This window comes from Rhinoraja longicauda, chromosome 26 (genome assembly GCF_053455715.1).
Source record: "Rhinoraja longicauda isolate Sanriku21f chromosome 26, sRhiLon1.1, whole genome shotgun sequence".
Lineage (NCBI taxonomy): Eukaryota > Metazoa > Chordata > Chondrichthyes > Rajiformes > Arhynchobatidae > Rhinoraja > Rhinoraja longicauda.
The window spans coordinates 26,500,458-26,521,353 of record NC_135978.1 but is presented as its reverse complement, the minus strand read 5'-3'; the positions used below and the strand labels follow the sequence as shown (position 1 = coordinate 26,521,353).

Here is a 20,896-nt window from a genome sequence, read left to right as displayed (position 1 = left end):
CTGGTTTTAAGCCCATCAGCTGTCACAAGGGACACACGTACCACCCTTCCATGTTAACTGGGTGTTCATGTTCGCAAGTCATTGGAGCAGAATTAGAACATTTGGCCCATCAAGTCCATTCCGCCATTCAATCCTGGCTGATCTACCTTTTTCTCTCAACCCCATTCTCCTGCCTTCTCTCCATAACCTTTGACACCTTTTTTAATCCCAAATGTGTAAATCTCCGCTTTAAAAATACCCAATGACTTGGCCTTCACTGCCGTCTTTGCCAATAAATTCCACAGTTTCACCACCCTCCGACTAAAAAAATTCCTTCTCAACTCCTTTCTAAAGGTACGTCCTTTTATTCTGAGGCTGTGCCCTCTGGTCCTAGACTCTCCCACTAGTGGAAACATCCTCTCCACATCCACTCTATCCAAGCCTTTCACTATTCTGTACGTTTCAACGAGGTCCCCCCTCATTCTTCTAAACTCCAACGAGTACAGGCCCAGTCGACAAAAACGCTCATCGATTTAAATTAAATTACATTTAAATTATAATGTCTTATTCTTAATTGTTTACTGTATGTCGTGTTGTTACTTGCGAGCAAAGCATCAGAGCAAATTGCTTGAACGTGTACATACTTGGTTAATAACAAAAACCTATTCAATTCAATCGTAGGTTAGCCCACTCGTTCCTGGGATCATTCTTGTAAACCTCCTCTGGGCCCTCTCCAGAGCCAGCACATCCTTCCTCAGGTATGGGGCCCAAAACTGCTCACAGTGCTCCAAATGCGGCCTGACCTGCGCCTCGGAGCCTCAACGTTACATCCCAGGGCGTGTTTACTTCTGTAGTCTGGCCCGATTATTGGAAATGTCCCTGCATTGTTTCCTCCTCCACCCCCCCCCACCAACCATGCCCAATGAAGGAGGGACCCAGCATGGGGGGGCCGCTGAGAATGATACCATACGATAGAACTTGATTCTATTGATCTGCCAACAGTCATAAAACACAAAATACACGAAACGTGAAATTAAAGTGACGAGTGGGAAGGATTGGGGATGTGCAAAGATTGGGGACCGGGTGGGGTGGGGGGGGGGTCAGTGTCAGTCTACCCCACGACAGAAGGGGTAGGAGTTGTCCAGGGATAGCCACAGGTAAGAAGGATCTCCTGTGGCATTCCGTGCTGCATCGTGGCGGGACCAGTCTGGTGCTGAAGGTGCTCCTCATGATAAGGGAATAACGTTAAGCGCAAAGTAAAGCCAGCAACGTCCGATCAAGGATAGTCTGAGGTATTTATTCACAAAATGCTGGAGTAACTCAGCGGGTCAGGCAGCATCTCAGGAGAGAAGGAATGGCCGACGTTTCGGGTCGAGACTCTTCACCCGAAACGTCGCCCATTCCTTCTCTCCCGAGATGCTGCCTGACCTGCTGAGTTACTCCAGCATTTTGTGAATAAATACCTTTGATTTGTACCAGCATCTGCAGTTATTTCCTTACACAAGAATAGTCCGAGGGTCACCAATGAGGTAGATGGTAGTTCAGCACTGCTCTCTGGTTGTGGTAGGATGATTCAGTTGCCTGATAACAACTGGGTAGAAACTTTCCCTGAATCTGGAGGTGTGCGTTCTCGCACAGATCGACATACCTGTCTGGGAGAAGGTGGCTTGGTGCTGGTCAGTGGGCTCATGGCCGAAGGGTAGGTGCGAGGAGGTGTCCGAGAGCTGGCGTCTGGCCTCAGTATAGTGGCAGTCTGAAGTAATGGTTCGGAATACTTCCTTTTGTCCCACACCTTCGATTTTAAGCTCTGGCCTTTGAACCAACTTCTGCCTTTCAAACCAACCCCCCTTCCTCACCTGTGTCTACCTATCACTTGCCACACCTTGTCCTGCCTCCCACCTCTCTCCCAGCTTCTCCTACACTCGGCCTGAAGAATAATAATATGCCTTTATTGTCATTGTACGAACAGTACAACGAAATTAGAAGTGCTACATCTGAAACAGTGCGACAGTGCAAACCTTTCAAAAACAATCGCACAAACATAGGAACCAACACAACAAGTACCAATATCAATAAAAACCAATAAAAACTAATAAATAATAAATGAGTTTTTCACCTAAGATGCCGTATATATTTTTTTAAAGTGCAACAAAAGTGAGAGTCACATCAAGTCAAGTATTTCCATTCACAGTTCTTATGGTCCAACCCGAAACATCGCCTAGCCATGTTCTCCAGAGATGTTGCCTGACCCACTGAGTTACTCCGGCACTTTGTGTCTTGAAAGGAATGAATAAAACATGCTCATACAGAGCCTCTCCTAGGTTTAGGCGAAGACCCAGAGTCTTTTACTCAGTACAGGAGATCGAGAGCCAGAGGACATAGGTTTAATGTGAGAGGGAAAAGATTTAATAGGTAGCTGAGGGGCACCTTTTTCCCCACAGATGGTGGTGGGTGTGTGGAATGAGCTGCTAGAGGAGTCAGTTGAGACAATCACAATATTTAAGACATTTAGGCAGGTACATGGATAGGACAGGTTCAGAGGGATATGGGCCAAATGCTGGCAGGTGGGACTGCTGTAGATGGGGCATGTTGGTCGGCATGGGCATGTTGGGCCAAAGGGCCTGTTTCCACTCTGTATGACCCTATGATGCCTGAAAGCCCTTGGACAGGTAGGTATGTGGAACGAGCTGCCAGAGGAGGTAGTTGGGGCAGGTACTATAACGTTTAAAAGACATGCGCACTGGTACGTAGATGGGAAAGGTTTAGAGGGATGTGGACCAAATGTGGGCAAGTGGGACTAGTGTAGATGGGGCATCTTGGTCAGCGTGGGCAAGTCAGGCTGAAGGGCCTGTTTCCATGCTACACGGCTCCACATTGAACATAACTGCTGCATTGTGCTGAGATTAACTACATGACACAACGCCCCATCTCTGGCTAGACGGTCACGTCTACACATCGCCACGGTCACCACCTATCACTCGGGGCATCGCACCGCGCACACGCCTAACCGTGACAACTCGGCAAATGTCTCTCTCAGACAGTGTCACATGAGCTGACTGGACAGCATTTGGAAAGAATGGATTCAGATAAACCAGATTCTAAACAGAAGCAAGGGGATGGGGCCACACGCCTAGAGAACAAACAGCAGCAATAACCAACCATGCACCCATTCAGTGTAAAGTCCGGCAGGGTGCACCAATGCATCAAATGTCTCTATCGTTGCCTTAGAGACGTAGAAAATAGGTGCATACATTGCCTCCACCCTGCCTTGCTTAATTCAGTGCATGCACTCTTCTCTCCCGTGCCAGCAACCTTGTACCCAATGTGCGATACACTATCACGCTACTAGAGAGAAACATAGAAACATAGGTGCAGGAGGAGGCCATTCGGCCCTTCGAGCCAGCACCGCCATTCATTGTGATTATGGCTGATCATCTCCAATCAATACCCCGTGCCTGCCTTCTCCCCATATCCCTTGATTCCACTAGCCCCTAGAGCTCTATCTAACTCGCTCTTAAATTCATCCAGTGATTTGGCTTCCACTGCCCTCTGTGGCAGAGAATTCCACAAATTCACAACTCTCTGGGTGAAAAAGTTTTTTCTCACCTCAGTTTTAAATGGCCTTCCCTTTATTCTAAGACTGTGGCCCCTGGTTCTGGACTCGCCCAACATTGGGAACATTTTTCCTGCATCTAGCTTGTCCAGACCTTTTATAATTTTATATGTTTCTATAAGATCCCCTCTCATCCTTCTAAACTCCAGTGAATACAAGCCTAGTCTTTTCAATCTTTCCTCATATGTCAGTCCCGCCATCCCAGGGATCAATCTCGTGAACCTACGCTGCACTGCCTCAATTACAAGGATGTCCTTCTTCAAATTGGGAGACCAAAACTGTACACAACTGTACTCCAGATGTGGTCTTACCAGGGCCCTATACAACTGCAGAAGAACCTCTTTACTCCTATACTGAAATCCTTTTGTTATGAAGGCCAACATGCCATTAGCTTTCTTCACTGCTTGCTGTACCTGCACGCCAACTTTCAGTGACTGGTGTACAAGGACACCCAGGTCTCGCTGCACCTCCCCCTTACCTAACCTAACTGCATTGACTTAATAATCTGCCTCCTTGTTTCTGCCGCCAAAGTAGATAACCTCACATTTATCTATATTATATTGCATCTGCCATGCATCTGCCCACTCACTCAACCTGTCCAGGTCACCCTGCAACCTCCTAACATCCACTTCACAGTTCACACTGCCACCCAGCTTTGTGTCATCCGCAAACTTGCTAGTGTTGCTTCTAATTCCCTCTTCCAAATCATTAATATATATGGTAAACAGTTGCGGCCCCAACACCGAGCCTTACGGCACTCCACTCGCCACTGCCTGCCATTCTGAAAAGGACCCGTTTATTCCTACTCTTTGCTTCCTGTCTGCCAACCAATTTTCTATCCATATCAACACCCTACCCCCAATACCATGTGCTCTAATTTTAGTCACCAATCTCCCGTGCGGGACCTTATCAAAGGCTTTCTGAAAGTCTAGATACACTACATCCACTGGCTCCCCTTTATCCATTTTTCTTGTCACGTCCTCAAAAAATTCCAGAAGATTAGTCAAGCATGATTTCCCTTTCATAAATCCATGCTGACTTGGACTTATCCTTTTACTGCTATCCAAATGCACCGTTATTACCTCTTTAATAATTGACTCCAGCATCTTTTCCACCACCGAAGTCAGGCTAACTGGTCTGTAATTCCCCGTTTTCTCTCTCGCTCCTTTCTTGAGAAGTGGGATAACATTAGCTATCCTCCAATCCACAGGAACTGATCTTGAATCTATTGAACATTGGAAAATGATCACCAATGCGCCCACTATTTCTAGAGCCACCTCCCTGAGGACTCTGGGATGCAGACCATCAGGCCCAGGGGATTTATCATCCTTCAGTCCCATTAGTCTACCCAATACTATTTCTCGCCTAATGAAAATTTATTTCAGTTCCTCTACCCCCCTAGATCCTCTGTCCTCCAGTACATCTGGGAGATTGTTTGTGTCTTCCTTAGTGAAGACTGATCCGAAGTACCTGTTCAACTCTTCTGCCATTTCCTTGTTACCCATAATAATTTCACCCGTGTCTGCCTTCAAGGGACCCACATTTGACTTTGCTACTCTTTTTCTCTTAACATATCTAAAGAAGCTTTTACTGTCCTTCTTTATATTCTTGGCCAGCTTCCCCTCGTACGTCATCTTTTCAGCCCGTATTGCCCGTTTTGTTACTTTCTGTTGTCCTATGAAAGTTTCCCAATCCTCTGGCTTCCCGCTACTCTTTGCTGTGTTATACATCTTTTCTTTTCGTTTTATTCCATCCCCAACTTCCCTTGTCAGCCACGGTTGCCTCTTTGGTTTTGGCTCAACAGCACCTTTTGTTTCTCAAGCCAGTCTGCCGCTCAGTGTGGTAACGTCTTCTTCCCCGACAGCTTCCAAGTGGATGAACCTGTTCTCAAGAGGTACAACGCCCGGGGACCTTTGCACTCCAAGTTTCCTTCCCTTTCTCACCGTCACCCACCTTCTCTCTTCCAGTACCTTCGCTGTAACAATCTCACTGTAGGACTTGTCGAGGAAAGACTCAGTTTCTCGAACAAACCCGAGGTCATCCACTTGCATCAAGTGCTACAATGCATCCAATGTGTACAAGTCCATACAATATTGTACACTGCATTACCCTGTGTGCAGGGTGCTACAAGTTACCCAGCATGTATACCATTGCCTCATAAATATGGTCCATGCAATACTGTACACAATGTGACCCTGTGTACAAGATATCCTATGCATATATCATTGCCTTATACTTCAGTACAGTGCATGCAATGTTGCACCCAGTATTCCGCTGCTTGCAGTGCATCTAATGTGTACATTGTTGCGTTATACTTCAATAAAGAGTGTGCAATACTGTAACCAATGACAACCGGTGTCCAGGTGAGGAACCCATCGTGGACATTCTTGCGTTTGTTGGCTTTTACTTAAATACAGCGCATGCAATAATGTATCTGGGGTGCTGCAATGCATCCAATTGTGTATAGTGCTGTGTTCATTCCTGCACTACTGATCTGGTCTCTCTGAGGCACTTATTCACAAAATGCTGGAGTAACTCAGCAGGTCAGGCAGCATCTCAGAAGAGAAGGAATGCTGCCTGACCTGCTGAGTTACTCCAGCATTTTGTGAATAAATACCTTCGATTTGTACCAGCATCTGCAGTTATTTTCTTATACTCTCTGAGGCACTACAGTACTTGCAAATGGAGAATGGGGTTGAGAGGGGGAGATAGATCAGCCATGACCGAATGGCGGAGTAGACTTGATGGGCCGAGTGGCCTAATTCTGCTCCTAGAACTTATGAACGTGTGCAATGTTGTATTTACACATGCAATCTCGTATCCAATGCATCTGAAGTTTTACGTATGTGTCCCCCTCTCCTCTCTCTTCCTCTCCTCTCTCCCCTTCCCTCTCTCTTCCTCTCCACTCTCTTCCTCTCCTCCCCCTCTCTCTTCCTCTCCCTCTCTCTCTCCTCTCCTCCCCCTCTCTCTTCCTCTCCCTCTCTCTCTCCTCTCCTCCCCCTCTCTCTTCCTCTCTCTCTCTCTCTCTCTCTCTCCCCTCCCTTCTCTCCTCTCTCTTCCACTCCTCTCACTTCCACTCCGTAATTTATGTACAGTGTTGTTTTTGTGGTGCTACAATGTGTCCGATGTTGTGTTTTGTACGTGCAATATTCTGTCAAGTGTGTCTGCAGAGCTACAATGTCTCCAAGGCTGTCTGTGTGTCTGTGACCTTGGTCCCAGTCTGTCTGTCTGTCTGTCTGTGGTGCTGCAATGAATGTATCCAACATGTCGATGATACTTTCAGTTAGTTGTTGTTGCCTTTGTAGCTGTAGTATTGTATCCACCGCACCCGGGGTGTTTCATGTGTCTAATATTGTATTTGTGTATACAACACTGTATCATATAAATGTAGGGTTGTTCAGGGGGCTACACCGTATATAATGTGGGATACAGTAGCGTGAATGTTGTGGAGCCTCAGTCTGCTACTGCCTCCTCTCCTCTCTCCCCTCTCTCCCCTTCCCTCTCTCCCCTTCCCTCTCTCCCCTTCCCTCTCTCCCCTCTCTCCCCTTCCCTCCTCTCCCCTCTCTCCCCTTCCCTCTCTCCCCTCTCTCCCCTTCCCTCCTCTCCTCTCTCCCCTCTCTCCCCTTCCCTCTCTCCCCTCTCTCCCCTTCCCTCTCTCCCCTCTCTCCCCTTCCCTCCTCTCCTCTCTCCCCTCTCTCCCCTTCCCTCCTCCCCTCTCCCCTTCCCTCTCTCTTCCTCTCTCCCCTTCCCTCCTCTCCTCTCCTCTCCTCTCCCTCTCTCTCTTCCTCTCCTCTCCTCTCTCTTCCACTCCCTCTCCCTCTCTCTTCCTCTCCTCCACCCCTCCCTCTCTCTTCCTCACTCCTCTCTCCCTCCCCTCTCTCTCCTCTCCCCTCCTCTCATCTCTCTTCCTCTCCTCTCCCTTCCACTCACACTTCCTCTCTCTCCCCTTCCCTCTCTCTTCCTCCTCTCCTCTCTCTTCCCCACTCCCCTCCCTTCCCTTCCCTCCCTCCCTCCTCTCCCCTCTCCTCCTTACCTTCCGCTCCTTGTCCTGGAAGGGCAGCAGCGGCCAGGGCATCTGCTCCACGAACTCCTGCCACGGTTTGAGCTCCTCGTCTGAGCTGACGAACACCACCTCCAGTTTGTCGCCGTTCTCGCCTTGCTTGAAGCGGCCGTAGAAGTCGGCGAGCGCCGCGTTGAACTGCTGGCAGGGAGCGCTCCAGCTGCAGCCGAAGTACAGGGCGAGCAGGCGGCCGTCGGAGCCGAGCGGCGAGCTCTCCACCTCGGCCTGGTGCCGGTCCGTCAGCCGCTCTCCCAGCAGCTCGCACAGCGGCCCGGCCATGGCGGCGGGAGAGCAGACAGAGGGGGGTCCGGAGAGAGCCTAGCCCAGCCCAGCCCAGCCCAGCCCAGCCTTCCCTCTCTCCCCTCCCACCCAGCCCAGCCTAGCCTAGCCCAGCCTTCACTCCCTCCCAGCCAGCCCGGGCAGTACCCCTCCCTCCCTCCCAGCCTTCCCTCCCCTCCCAGCCCAGCAGCCCAGCCTAGCCTAGCCCAGCCTTCACTCCCTCCCAGCCAGCCCGGGCAGTACCCCTCCCTCCCTCCCAGCCTTCCCTCCCTCCCAGCCCAGCAGCCCAGCCTAGCCTAGCCCAGCCTTCCCTCTCTCCCCTCCCACCCAGCCCAGCCTAGCCTAGCCCAGCCTTCACTCCCTCCCAGCCAGCCCGAGCAGTACCCCTCCCTCCCTCCCAGCCTTCCCTCCCTCCCTCCCAGCCTTCCCTCCCTCCCTCCCTCCCTCCCCTCCCAGCCCAGCAGCCCAGCCTAGCCTAGCCCAGCCTTCCCTCTCTCCCCTCCCACCCAGCCCAGCCTAGCCTAGCCCAGCCTTCACTCCCTCCCAGCCAGCCCGGGCAGTACCCCTCCCTCCCTCCCAGCCTTCCCTCCCTCCCTCCCCTCCCAGCCCAGCCCAGCCCAGCCTTCCCTCTCTCCCCTCCCACCCAGCCCAGCCTAGCCTAGCCCAGCCTTCACTCCCTCCCAGCCAGCCCGGGCAGTACCCCTCCCTCCCTCCCAGCCTTCCCTCCCTCCCTCCCAGCCTTCCCTCCCTCCCTCCCCTCCCAGCCCAGCAGCCCAGCCTAGCCTAGCCCAGCCTTCCCTCTCTCCCCTCCCACCCAGCCCAGCCTAGCCTAGCCCAGCCTTCCTTCCCTCCCTCCCTCCCTCCCAGCCAGCCCAGCCTAGCCCTCCCAGCCCGGGCTGTACCCCTCCCTCCCAGCCTTCCTTCCCTCCCTCCCTCCCAGCCAGCCCAGCCTAGCCCTCCCCGCCTTCCTTCCCTCCCTCCCCGCCCAGGACTGTGTGCAGCCTCGCCAAATCTCAGCACCAAATCTCACTGCTATTGGCCCCAGCACCGAATACCTCCTCAAACACTCACTCACTCCCCACCCACTCCCGTTCACAACTCTCACAGCTTCACCCAACACACTGCAGTATATAATCCGGGATACAGTATACACACATATCCAACACACATATACACACACACATATACAACAAACATATCCAACACACATATCCAACACACATATCCAACACACATATACACACACACATATACACACACACATATACACACACACATATCCGACACACATACCCGACACACATACCCGACACACATACCCGACACACATATACAAGTCAAGTCAAGTCAAGCCAATTTTATTTGTATAGCACATTTAAAAACAACCCACGTTGACCAAAGTGCTGTACATCCGATTAGGTTCCAATGGAAAAATTTTTTTTTTAAATGAAACATACAGTAGCACGCAAACATCCAACACACATCCAACACACACATCCAACACACACACACCCAACACACACATCCAACACACACATCCAACACACACATCCAACACACACATCCAACACACACATCCAACACACACATCCAACACACATATCCAACATGCATATCCAACACACACACATATCCAACACACACACATATCCAACATACATATTTATTCACAAAATGCTGGAGTAACTCAGTCTGAAGAAGGGTCTCGACCCGAAACGTCACCCATTCCTTCTCTCCCGAGATGCTGCCTGACCTGCTGAGTTACTCCAGCATTTTGTGAATAAATACCTTCGATTTGTACCAGCATCTGCAGTTATTTTCTTATCCAACACACATATCCTTACATGCAAACACATATGAACAACACATTCCTACATCCCAGAAACAGGTGTGTGCAGGAGTGCCTTTTCACGCACGCACACACACATTTATTTTACGGAGGTGTATACAATCATGGTACACAATTATAGAGTTACACAGCGTGGAAACACGCCCGACTTGCCCCCCCACACACACACCAACATGCCCCATCCACACTGGTCCCACTTGCCCACACACACACCAACATGGCCCACCCACACTGGTCCCACTTGCTCACACACACACACCAACATGCCCCATCCACACTGGTCCCACTTGCCCACACACACACCAACATGGCCCATCCACACTAGTCCCACTTGCCCACACACACACCAACATGCCCCATCCACACTGGTCCCACTTGCCCACACACACACACACCAACATGCCCCATCCACACTGGTCCCACTTGCCCACACACACACCAACATGGCCCACCCACACTGGTCCCACTTACCCTCCAAATAAGGAATGGGATTCTGTATAAATTTGGCAATGAATATCTGTATTGAATGAACGTATAACCCCCGGGAATGTCAGATGGAGTTTTGAAAGGAACATGTTTTGTAAATATTTATTTCTGGAAATAAAGAATTTTTTGATATTTAAACAAAAATATCCCTCCAAACCTGTTCTATCCGTGTAGCTTCGTAAACATTGTGATGCATCCTGCAATGGTTTAATAGTCACGTTATTGGTTGAATTGGTTGAAAGATGCAGTATGGAAACAGGCCCTTCTGCCCACCGAGTCCACGCTGACCATCGAACACCAGTTCACACTAGTTCTGTGCTATCCCACTTTCGCATCCACTCCCTACATGCGAGGGGTAATTTTACAGAACCCGATTAACCTACAAACCCACAGGTCTTTTGGGATGTGGGGGGAAACCGGAGCACCCGGAGAAAACCCGTGTGATCATGGGGAGAACATGCAAACTCCGCACAGACAGCACTCCAGGTGAGGATTGAACCCAGGTCTCTGGCGCTGTGAAGCAGTGGCTCTACCCGCTGCGCTGCCCACAAACCACCTTTGATTTAGGTTTATTATTATTGTCAAGTCATAAGGTCATAAGGAATGGGAGCAGAATAAGGCCAATCAGCCCATCAAGTCTACGCCATTCAATCATGGCTGATCTATCTCTCCCTCCTGACCCCATTATAGACAATAGACAATAGACAATAGGTGCAGGAGTAGGCCATTCAGCCCTTCGAGCCAGCACCGCCATTCAATGCGATCATGGCTGATCACTATCAATCAGTACCCCGTTCCTGCCTTCTCCCCATACCCCCTCACTCCGCTATCCTTAAGAGCTCTATCCAGCTCTCTCTTGAAAGCATCCAACGAACTGGCCTCCACTGCCTTCTGAGGCAGAGAATTCCACACCTTCACCACCCTCTGACTGAAAAAGTTCTTCCTCATCTCCGTTCTAAATGGCCTACCCCTTATTCTCAAACTGTGGCCCCTTGTTCTGGACTCCCCCAACATTGGGAACATGTTATCTGCCTCTAATGTGTCCAATCCCCTAATTATCTTATATGTTTCAATAAGATCCCCCCTCATCCTTCTAAATTCCAGTGTATACAAGCCCAATCGCTCCAGCCTTTCAACATACGACAGTCCCGCCATTCCGGGAATTAATCTAGTGAACCTACGCTGCACGCCCTCCATAGCAAGAATATCCTTCCTCAAATTTGGAGACCAAAACTGCACACAGTACTCCAGGTGCGGTCTCACCAGGGCCCGGTACAACTGTAGAAGGACCTCTTTGCTCCTATACTCAACTCCTCTTGTTACGAAGGCCAACATTCCATTGGCTTTCTTCACTGCCTGCTGAACCTGCATGCTTCCTTTCATTGACTGATGCACTAGGACACCCAGATCTCGTTGAACTCCCCCTCCTCCTAACTTGACACCATTCAGATAATAATCTGCCTTTCTATTCTTACTTCCAAAGTGAATAACCTCACACTTATCTACATTAAACTGCATCTGCCATGTATCCGCCCACTCACACAACCTGTCCAGGTCACCCTGCAGCCTTATTGCATCTTCCTCACAATTCACACTACCCCCCAACTTAGTATCATCTGCAAATTTGCTAATGGTACTTTTAATCCCTTCGTCTAAGTCATTAATGTATATCGTAAATAGCTGGGGTCCCAGCACCGAACCTTGCGGTACCCCACTGGTCACTGCCTGCCATTCCGAAAGGGACCCATTTATCCCCACTCTTTGCTTTCTGTCTGTTAACCAATTTTCTATCCATGTCAGTACCCTACCCCCAATACCATGTGCCCTAATTTTGCCCACTAATCTCCTATGTGGGACCTTGTCGAAGGCTTTCTGAAAGTCGAGGTACACCACATCCACTGACTCTCCCTTGTCAATTTTCCTAGTTACATCCTCAAAAAATTCCAGTAGATTTGTCAAGCATGATTTCCCCTTCGTAAATCCATGCTGACTCGGAACGATCCCGTTACTGCTATCCAAATGCTCAGCAATTTCGTCTTTTATAATTGACTCCAGCATTTTCCCCACCACTCCTGCCTTCTTCCCATAGCCTCGGACACCTGTACTAATCAATAATCTATCTATCTCTGCCTTAAAAATATCCACTGACTTGGCCTCCACAGCCTTCTGTGGCAAAGAATTCCACAGATTCACCACCCTCTGATTAAAGAAATTCCTCCTTATCTCCTTCCTAAAAGAACGTCCTTTAATTCTAAGGCCATGACCTCTAGTCCTTGACTCTCCAACACACATCTCCTTACATGCAAACACACATGAACAACACATTCCTACATCCCAGAAACAGGTGTGTGCAGGAGTGTCTTTTCACACACACACACATTTATTTTACACACAAAGTGCTGGAGTAACTCAGCGGGTCAGGCAGCATCTCTGGAGAGAAGGTATAGGTGACGTTTCGGGTCGAGACCCTTCTTCAGACTGAGAGTCAGGGGTCACCCTGAAGTCGGGTCTCGATTCGAAACGTCACCTATTCCTTTTCTCCAGAGATGCTGCCTGACCCGCTGAGTTACTCCAGCACTTTGTGTCTATCTTCGGTTTAAACCAGCGCCTGCAGTTCCTTCCTGCGCATTTATGTTACACACCACATGGATGGAATGCAGCTTTCTCGATGAACTGTCCTGACTTTACAGTGACCCCCCCCCCCCCCCACGCCATGCACCAACAATGCTGCAACGGATGGGCGGCTGTGGGGAGGGAAGGCTCCACAGTTACCAGGGCAACGGCAGACCAGTGGCCAGAGGGTGGGAAGCAATGGGCCACGTCTCACAACCATCAGCCATAAATCACACACAGCCCACACCCTCTCACACACACTCCACACCCACACTCACACACATTCCACACTCACACTCACACTCACACACACTCCACACCCACACTCACACACATTCCACACTCACACTCACACACACTCCACACCCACACTCACAACCGTCAGCTATAAATCACACACAGAGCCCACACCCTCACACACACACACACACACACACACACACACACACACACACACACACACACACACACACACACACACACACACGCACACACACACACATGCACACACTCTCACATGCACACACACACTCTCACACACACACACACTCACACACACACACACACACGCACACACACACGCACATGCACACACACACGCACACTCACACACGCACACGGACATGCACACGCACACGCCCGCACACGCACGCACACGCACACACACACATATACATACACACATGCACACTCACACACACACATATACACACACATGCACACATATACACACATACATGCACACTCACACACACACATATACACACACATATACTCACACACACACTCTCTCACACACACACACACAAATACACACACACACACACACACACACACACACACACACACACACACACACACACACACACACACACACACACACACACACACACACACACACACGATCCGTGATGGGCCATGTCCTGGGCAAGAGCCTTGCCTAAGCACAGCTTCCAGGAGAGGGAGAAAAAGTCATTGTGTGAGACAGATAAAGATACATTGTAGAAACAGGCCCTTCGGCCCATTGAGTCCACACTGACCATCAACTGGCCATTCAAAGCAGAAGGGTGTGATGGAAGGGTGACAGAACAGTTAACCAATTAAACATTTTAACCCTAAAATTTCATTTTATAGAAAAACACACACACACACACACACACACACACACACACACACACACACACACACACACACACACACACACACACACACATATATATATATATATATATATACACACATGTATATAGCTTCTCTTTTTCACGCTACAAACAGCTTACAATGGCCTGTTTCCTTTATCATCGTTACTTTTTTGCGTATCTTTCATTCATTGTTCTTTATCTCTCTACATCATCGTCTATATCTCTCGTTTCCCTTATTCCTAACCAGTCTGATGAAGGGTCTCGACCTGAAATGTCACCCATTCCTTCTCGATGCTGCCTGTCCTAGTGAGTTACTCCAGCTTTTTGTGTCTATCTTATTATTATGTGTGTGTGTGTATGTGTATGTGTGTATGTGGGTGGGTGTGTGTGTGTGTGTGTGTGCGTGTGTGTGTGTGTGTGTGTGTGTGTGTGTGTGTGTGTGTGTGTGTATGTGTGTGTGTGTGTGTGTGTGTGTGTGTGTGTGTGTGTGTGTGTGTGTGTGTGTGTGTGTGTGTGTGTGTGTAGTTTTGTTTTATTAATTATATAATATATATAATAATTTTAACACTAATCTAATCCAACTTTATTCTCTCCAAATTGTTATCCATTCACCTGTCACCTCCACACCAGAGGCAGAGGGGCAATTAACCTACAAACCCGCGCCTCTTTGGGATGTGGGAGAAAACCGGAGCACCCGGAGGAGACCCACGTGGTCTCAGGGAGAACGTGCAAACTCCACACAGACATTCCACTCTGCTTATCTCATCCACGAGGGGGGTCGGAAGAAAGTGGTGCAGCGGGTAGAGCCGCTGCTTCTCAGTGCCAGAGACCCGGGTTCAATCCTGACCTCGGAGTGCTGTCTGCGTGGAGTTTGCACGTTCTCCCCGTGACTAGAGTGGGTTTCCTCCGGGTGCTCCGGTTTCCCCTCACATCCCAAAGACATGTGGGTTGGTAGGTTAATTGGCCCTCTGTAAATATTCCCTAGTGTTGGGGAATGCAGGGTGAATAATACAGGATAATGCAGGATTAATTGGGTGGTGAACACAGAATCGATGGGCCAAAGGGCCTGATTACATGCTGAATGCTTCCATGGCTCTGAGCTTCCTACAGCTGTTCCTATTATTTCCCATGTTGGAACATGTTAAAGTGGCTGCATTTCCGTAGCGCCTCCAATGTTATCCCAATGCACTAGGTCAGATGCTCCTGGGTCAAGGCTGCTTCCCAGATTCACCTCCCCCCACCATCACTCCCTCCCCCCACCATCACTCCCTCCTCACCATCACTCCCTCCCCCACCATTACTCCCTCCCCCCACTATCACTCCCTCCCCCCACCATCACTCCCCCCCCCCCACCCCCCACCATCACTCCCTCCCCTCCACCGTCCTTCCACGCTTAACCTGGATGTGAGCTCGTGCATGGTGCCCCTCCAAGTCTGTGGGCTGGAGCGGGCTCTACAGTGGGTGAGTGAATGTGTCTCAGACATCCTGTGCTCAGACCCCACCCTGTCCAAGGGCTTTCGTAGAGTCACACCGCGTGGAAACGGGCCCTTCGGCCCAACTTGCCCTCGACGTCCAACAGAGATGCTGCTGAGTTATCCAGCATAAAGTCATACCAGCATAAGTCATACAGCATTGAAACACGCCCAACTTGCCCATGCAAACCAACGTGCCCCATCGACACTAGTCCCATCTGCCTGCATTTGGCCCAAATCACTCTAAACAATTTCTGTCCAAGTACCTGTCCAAATGTTTTTTAAACGTTGCGATAGTACCTGCATTAAATACCTCCACCGGCAGCTTGTTCCATACACCCACTACCCTTTGTGTAACAAAATGTTTCCCCTCAGGTTCCTATTACATCTTTCCCCTCTCACCTGAAACCAATGTCCTCTGGTTCTCAATCCCCCCACTCTGGGTGAGAGAGTATGCATTTACCCTTTCTATTTCCCTCTATGAGGTCACCCCTCATTCTCCTGCGTTCCAAGGAGTAAAGTCCGAGCCTGCTTAACCTCTCCCTAAAGCTCAGGCCCCCCGAGTCCTGGAAACATGCTCATAAGTCTTCCCTTGCACCCTTTCTAGCTAAACAACATCTTTCCAATAACATGGTAGCCAACACGGAACACAACACTCCAGATGTGACCTCACCAATGTCTTGCACAGCTGTGACATGACCTCCCAACCTCTACACTCAATACTCTGACAGATGGAGGCCGAAAGCCTCCTTTAAATGCCTCCAGTGGTCACAGTCCAAGAAAGGTTCTGTGTGTGCGAAGGAACTGCAGATGCTGGTTCAAACCGAAGATCGACACAAAAAGCTGGAGTAACTCAGCGGATCAGACAGCACCATCTCTGGAGGGAGGGAAGTGGTGACGTTTTGGGTTGAGTTATGCAATTTTAAAAATTTAAAAACTAGATTTAATTAAAAGGGTATTGCAATAGCAAGTAATAATTGGAGGCATTAACCGAAGGTAGAGTACTTAACTTTCTGCACTGGAAACGATCCAAGTGGATGACGTACTGTCGAATGAGTTATTCCTGGGATATTTAATGTTTTGCACTGGGAATGATCCAGCTCAATTAGTTATGGCTGGGATGCTGGAAGCACAGTGTGATCCCAGGAGCACCAAGGAGCTAATGATTAGCTTGTGGGAAAGATTCATGGAGACTTGGTCGCATGAGTTAAGAACTGGCTGGCTTACTCGCAGAAGGCAGAGACTTGCGGTGGAATGTGGTGATTCTGCCACCTACCAGGATGCTGCCTGGATTAGGGGGCGTTAGCCACAAGCAGAGGTTTAGACAAACTTTGGATTGTTTTCCCTTGAACGTTGCAGTTTGAGGCGAGACCTGATAGAAGTAAATAAAACTTTGAGAGGCACAGCTCGGGTAGACAGTCAGAATCTTCCCCCCCCCCCCCCCCCCCCCCCCCCGGGTGGAAATGTCAAAGACTAGAGGGCATTGAGTCAGAGTCATGGAGTGATCCAGTGTGGAAACAGGCCCTTCAGCCAAACCTGCCCACACCGGCCAACGATGTCCCAGCTACACTAGTCCCACCTGCCTGCGTTTAAATTTAGATTTAGAGATACAGCGCAGAAACAGGCCCTTCGGCCCACCGGGTCCGCACCGCCCAGCGATCCCCGCACACTAACACTATCCTACACCCACTAGGGACAATTTTTTACATTTGCCCAGCCAATTAACCTACATACCTGTACGTCTTTGGAGTGTGGGAGGAAACCGAAGATCTCGGAGAAAACCCATGCAGGTCACGGGGAGAACGTACAAACTCCGTACAGATCGAACCTGAGTATCCGGTGCTGCATTCGCTGTAAGGCACCGTGCCACCCACTGCCCCTGCCTTTGATCCATATCCCTCCAAACCTGTCCTAACCATGTACCTGTCTAACTGTTTCTTAAACGTTGGGATAGTCCCAGCCTCAACTACCTCCTCTGGCAGCTCGTTCCATACACCCACCACCCTTTGTGTGAAAAAGTTACCTCTCAGATTCCTATTAAATCTTTTCCCTTTCACCTTAAACCGATGTCCTCTGGTCCTCGATTCGCCTACTCTGGGCAAAAGACGCTGCGCATCTACTCGATCTATTCCTCTCTTGATTTTATACACCCCTATAAGATCACCCCTCAACCTCCTGCACTCCATGGAATAGAGACCCAGCTTGCTCAACCTCTGCCTAAAGCTCACACCCTCTGGTCCTGGCAACATCCTCGTGAATCTTCTCTGTACCCTTTCCAGCTTGACATCATCTTTCCAATGACATGGTGGCCAGAACTGAACACAATGCATAGCTTTGAGGTGAGAGAGGCGAAGTTTCAAGGGGATGTGAGGAGCAAGTTTTTGTACGCAGAGTGATGGGTGCCTGGAACACGCTGCCAGGGGGCAGTGGTGGAGGTAGACGCAATAGTGGTGTTGAGGCTTTTAGATATGCAGGGAACGGAGGGATATGGATCATGCAGAGGAGATTAGTTTATCTTGGCATCATGTTCAGATTGGACATTGTGGGGCGAAGGTGCTGTCTTTTGTTCTAAGATCTATAATGGCAGTACACTTTGTCCGTCGTTTAGAAAGGGCCAGATTAGAATTGAGGTTGGGCATTGGTGGTGATTCTGCTTCAGGCTAGTATCTGCTTAGCATCAGCTTAGATTTTGTGCTCAAGTCAATTTTGTGAACCCTCTTAGGCAGTTGAAAGGAGTGCCACGGTGGCACAGAGGTGGAGTTGCAGCCGCACAGCGCCAGAGACCCTGGTTCGAGTTTGTACGTTCTCCCTGTGACCGCGTGAGTTTTCTCCGGGTGCTCTGGTTTCCTCCCACATGTACAGGTTTGTCGGCTAAATGGCCTAGGTAAAAAATAATTGTTCCCAGTGTGGAGGATAGGGCTGGCGTACGGGGTGATCGCTGGTCGGCCCGGACTCGGTGTGCCAAAGTACCTGTTTCCGCGCCTTATCTGTAAACTTTAAAGTCGAAACTCGAATCAAGTCAAGTTTATTGCCATCTGCACAAGTACAGTGAAGTACAGGTACAATGAAAATCTCGCTGTCAATACAATAGACAATAGACAATAGGTGCAGGAGGAGGCCATTCGGCCCTTCGAGCCAGCATTCAATGTGATCATGGCTGATCATTCTTAATCAGCACCCCGTTCCTGCCTTCTCCCCATACCCCCTGACTCCGCTATCCTGAAGAGCTCTATCTAGCTCTCTCTTGAATGCATTCAGAGAATTGGCCTCCACTGCCTTCTGAGGCAGAGAATTCCTGGTAATACCCGGTAGTAATTAGTTTAGTTTAGTTGAGTTTATTGTCACGTGTACCGAGGTACAGTGAAAAGCTTTTGTTGCGTGCTAACCATTCAGCGGAAAGACAATACATGATCACAATTGAGCTGTCCACAGCAATGTGACCACGATCAATGTTTCTACTCTTGTGGCAACATGCCATTGTAACTAATCCCATCGCTCTCTTCCCAATTCTAGTGGAGGGTGGTCAACACGAATCATTAACTTTGCTTCTCTCTCCGCAGATGCTACCTGACCAGCTGAGTGCTTCCTGCCTTTTTTAAAAAAATGTCACATTAGGTAAAGCAAACATGGGATTCGTGGGGGAGGGAGGTAATGATACTACAATTGGACGGTCATTGAAATTATTAAGCTGCTTTAACACCAAGTTTATGCTTCCAATTCAGAGCATCTCAGAGACATTTAAACTTGCCCAATGCCGCCACCAACTGGCCGACTCTGGTAACTGCCGATGTAAAGACTAATTGTTGAAAACACTACAATGAAATCATATATATAGTATAAGAAAATAACTGCAGATGCTGGTACAAATCGAAGGTATTTATTCACAAAATGCTGGAGTAACTCAGCGGGTCAGGCAGCATCTCGGGAGAGAAGGAATGGGCGACGTTTCGGGTCGAGACCCTTCTGCAGACTTCTTCAGAATGAAATCATAAGTCATGGAGTCAGGCAACAAAGCTGGGGTAACTGAGCGGGTCAGGCAGCATCGCTGGGGAACGTGGACTGGTGAAGCTTCGGGTCGGGACCCTTCTTCAGACCTGAAGGCCACCATTCTGAAACATCACCTATATTCTCCGTCCGGGTGCTCCGGTTTCCTCCCACATCCCAAAGATGTTCAGGTTTGTAGGTTAATTGGCTTTGGTAAGATTGTAAATTGTCCCTAGTGCGTGCAGGATAGTCCTAGTGTGAGTGGGCGATTGTTGGTTGGTGTGGACTCAGTGGGCCAAAGGGCCGGTTTCCACACTGTGTGTGTCTCTAAACTGAACTTGCCCACGTCCCTCACCCCTGGTGTGTTGGACCCCACCTCAGAAACAATCACACATCCTGGGCCCACAGTGCAGTCCCTTCACTGGCCTCCTCTCCAGGAGCATTTATACTGACAACCGGACCTGTGAGCCATCTTACCCTTCAAGGAGTGTTTTTGTCGGCACTGGGCCTGTACTCGCTGGAGTTTAGAAGAATGAGGGGGGGGGACCTCATTGAAACGTGCAGAATAGTGAAAGGCTTGGATAGAGTGGATGTGGAGAGGATGTTTCCACTTGTGGGAGAGTCGAGGACTAGAGGTCACAGCCTCAGAATTAAAGGACGTTCTTTTAGGAAGGAGGTGAGGAAGAATTTCTTTAGTCAGAGGGTGGCGAATCTGTGGAATTCTTTGCCACAGAAGGCTGTTGGGGCCACGTCAGTGGATATTTTTAAGGCAGAGATACATAGATTCGTGATTAGTACGGGTGTCAGAAGTTACGGGGAGAAGGCAGGTGAATGGGGTTAGGATGGAGAGATAGATCAGCCACGATTGAATGGCAGAGTAGGCTTGATGGGCCGAATGGCCTAATTCTACTCCTATTCCTTATGACTTTAGGAGTATGTAAACATCATTAGACACTGCAGGAACAAATCGTTCGGTGTACAGACTAGAGGCTGTAGGTTTGAGGTATGAGAGGAAAGATTTAACAGCAACCTGAGAGGCAACTATTTCACTGCCTCAACTATATGGAATGAGCTGCCAGAGGAAGTAGTTTTAGTTTAGTTTAGTTTAGAGATACAGCATGGAAACAGGCCCTTCGGCCCACCAGGTCTGTGCCGACCAGTGATCACCTCGTGTCCTAACACTAGTCCCACACAACAGGGACAATTTACAATTTTTACCAAAGCCAAATTAACCTACAAATCTGCACGTCTTTAGAATGTGGGAGGAAACCGGAGCACCTGGAGAAAACCCACGCGGTCACAGGGAGAATGTGCAAGCTCCATACAGACAGCACCCACTGTCAGGATTGAACTGGGATCTCTGTCATAGAAACATAGAAAACAGAAAATAGGTGCAGGAGTAGGCCATTCGGCCCTTCG

At 49.4% G+C, this 20,896-nt stretch overlaps 1 protein-coding gene across 1 annotated transcript in view; it reads right to left on the bottom strand.

Annotated features, from left to right (window-relative positions):
- nxn (nucleoredoxin) overlaps nucleotides 1–7,994 on the bottom strand; it is a 101,927-nt gene extending 93,933 nt beyond the window's left edge. Inside the window, exon 1 of the mRNA XM_078422035.1 lies at nucleotides 7,626–7,994. Coding sequence (XP_078278161.1) covers nucleotides 7,626–7,931 — 306 coding nt within the window. The 5' untranslated portion in view covers nucleotides 7,932–7,994. The remainder of the gene's footprint in view (nucleotides 1–7,625) is intronic.
- Between the last annotated feature and the right edge of the window lie 12,902 nt (nucleotides 7,995–20,896).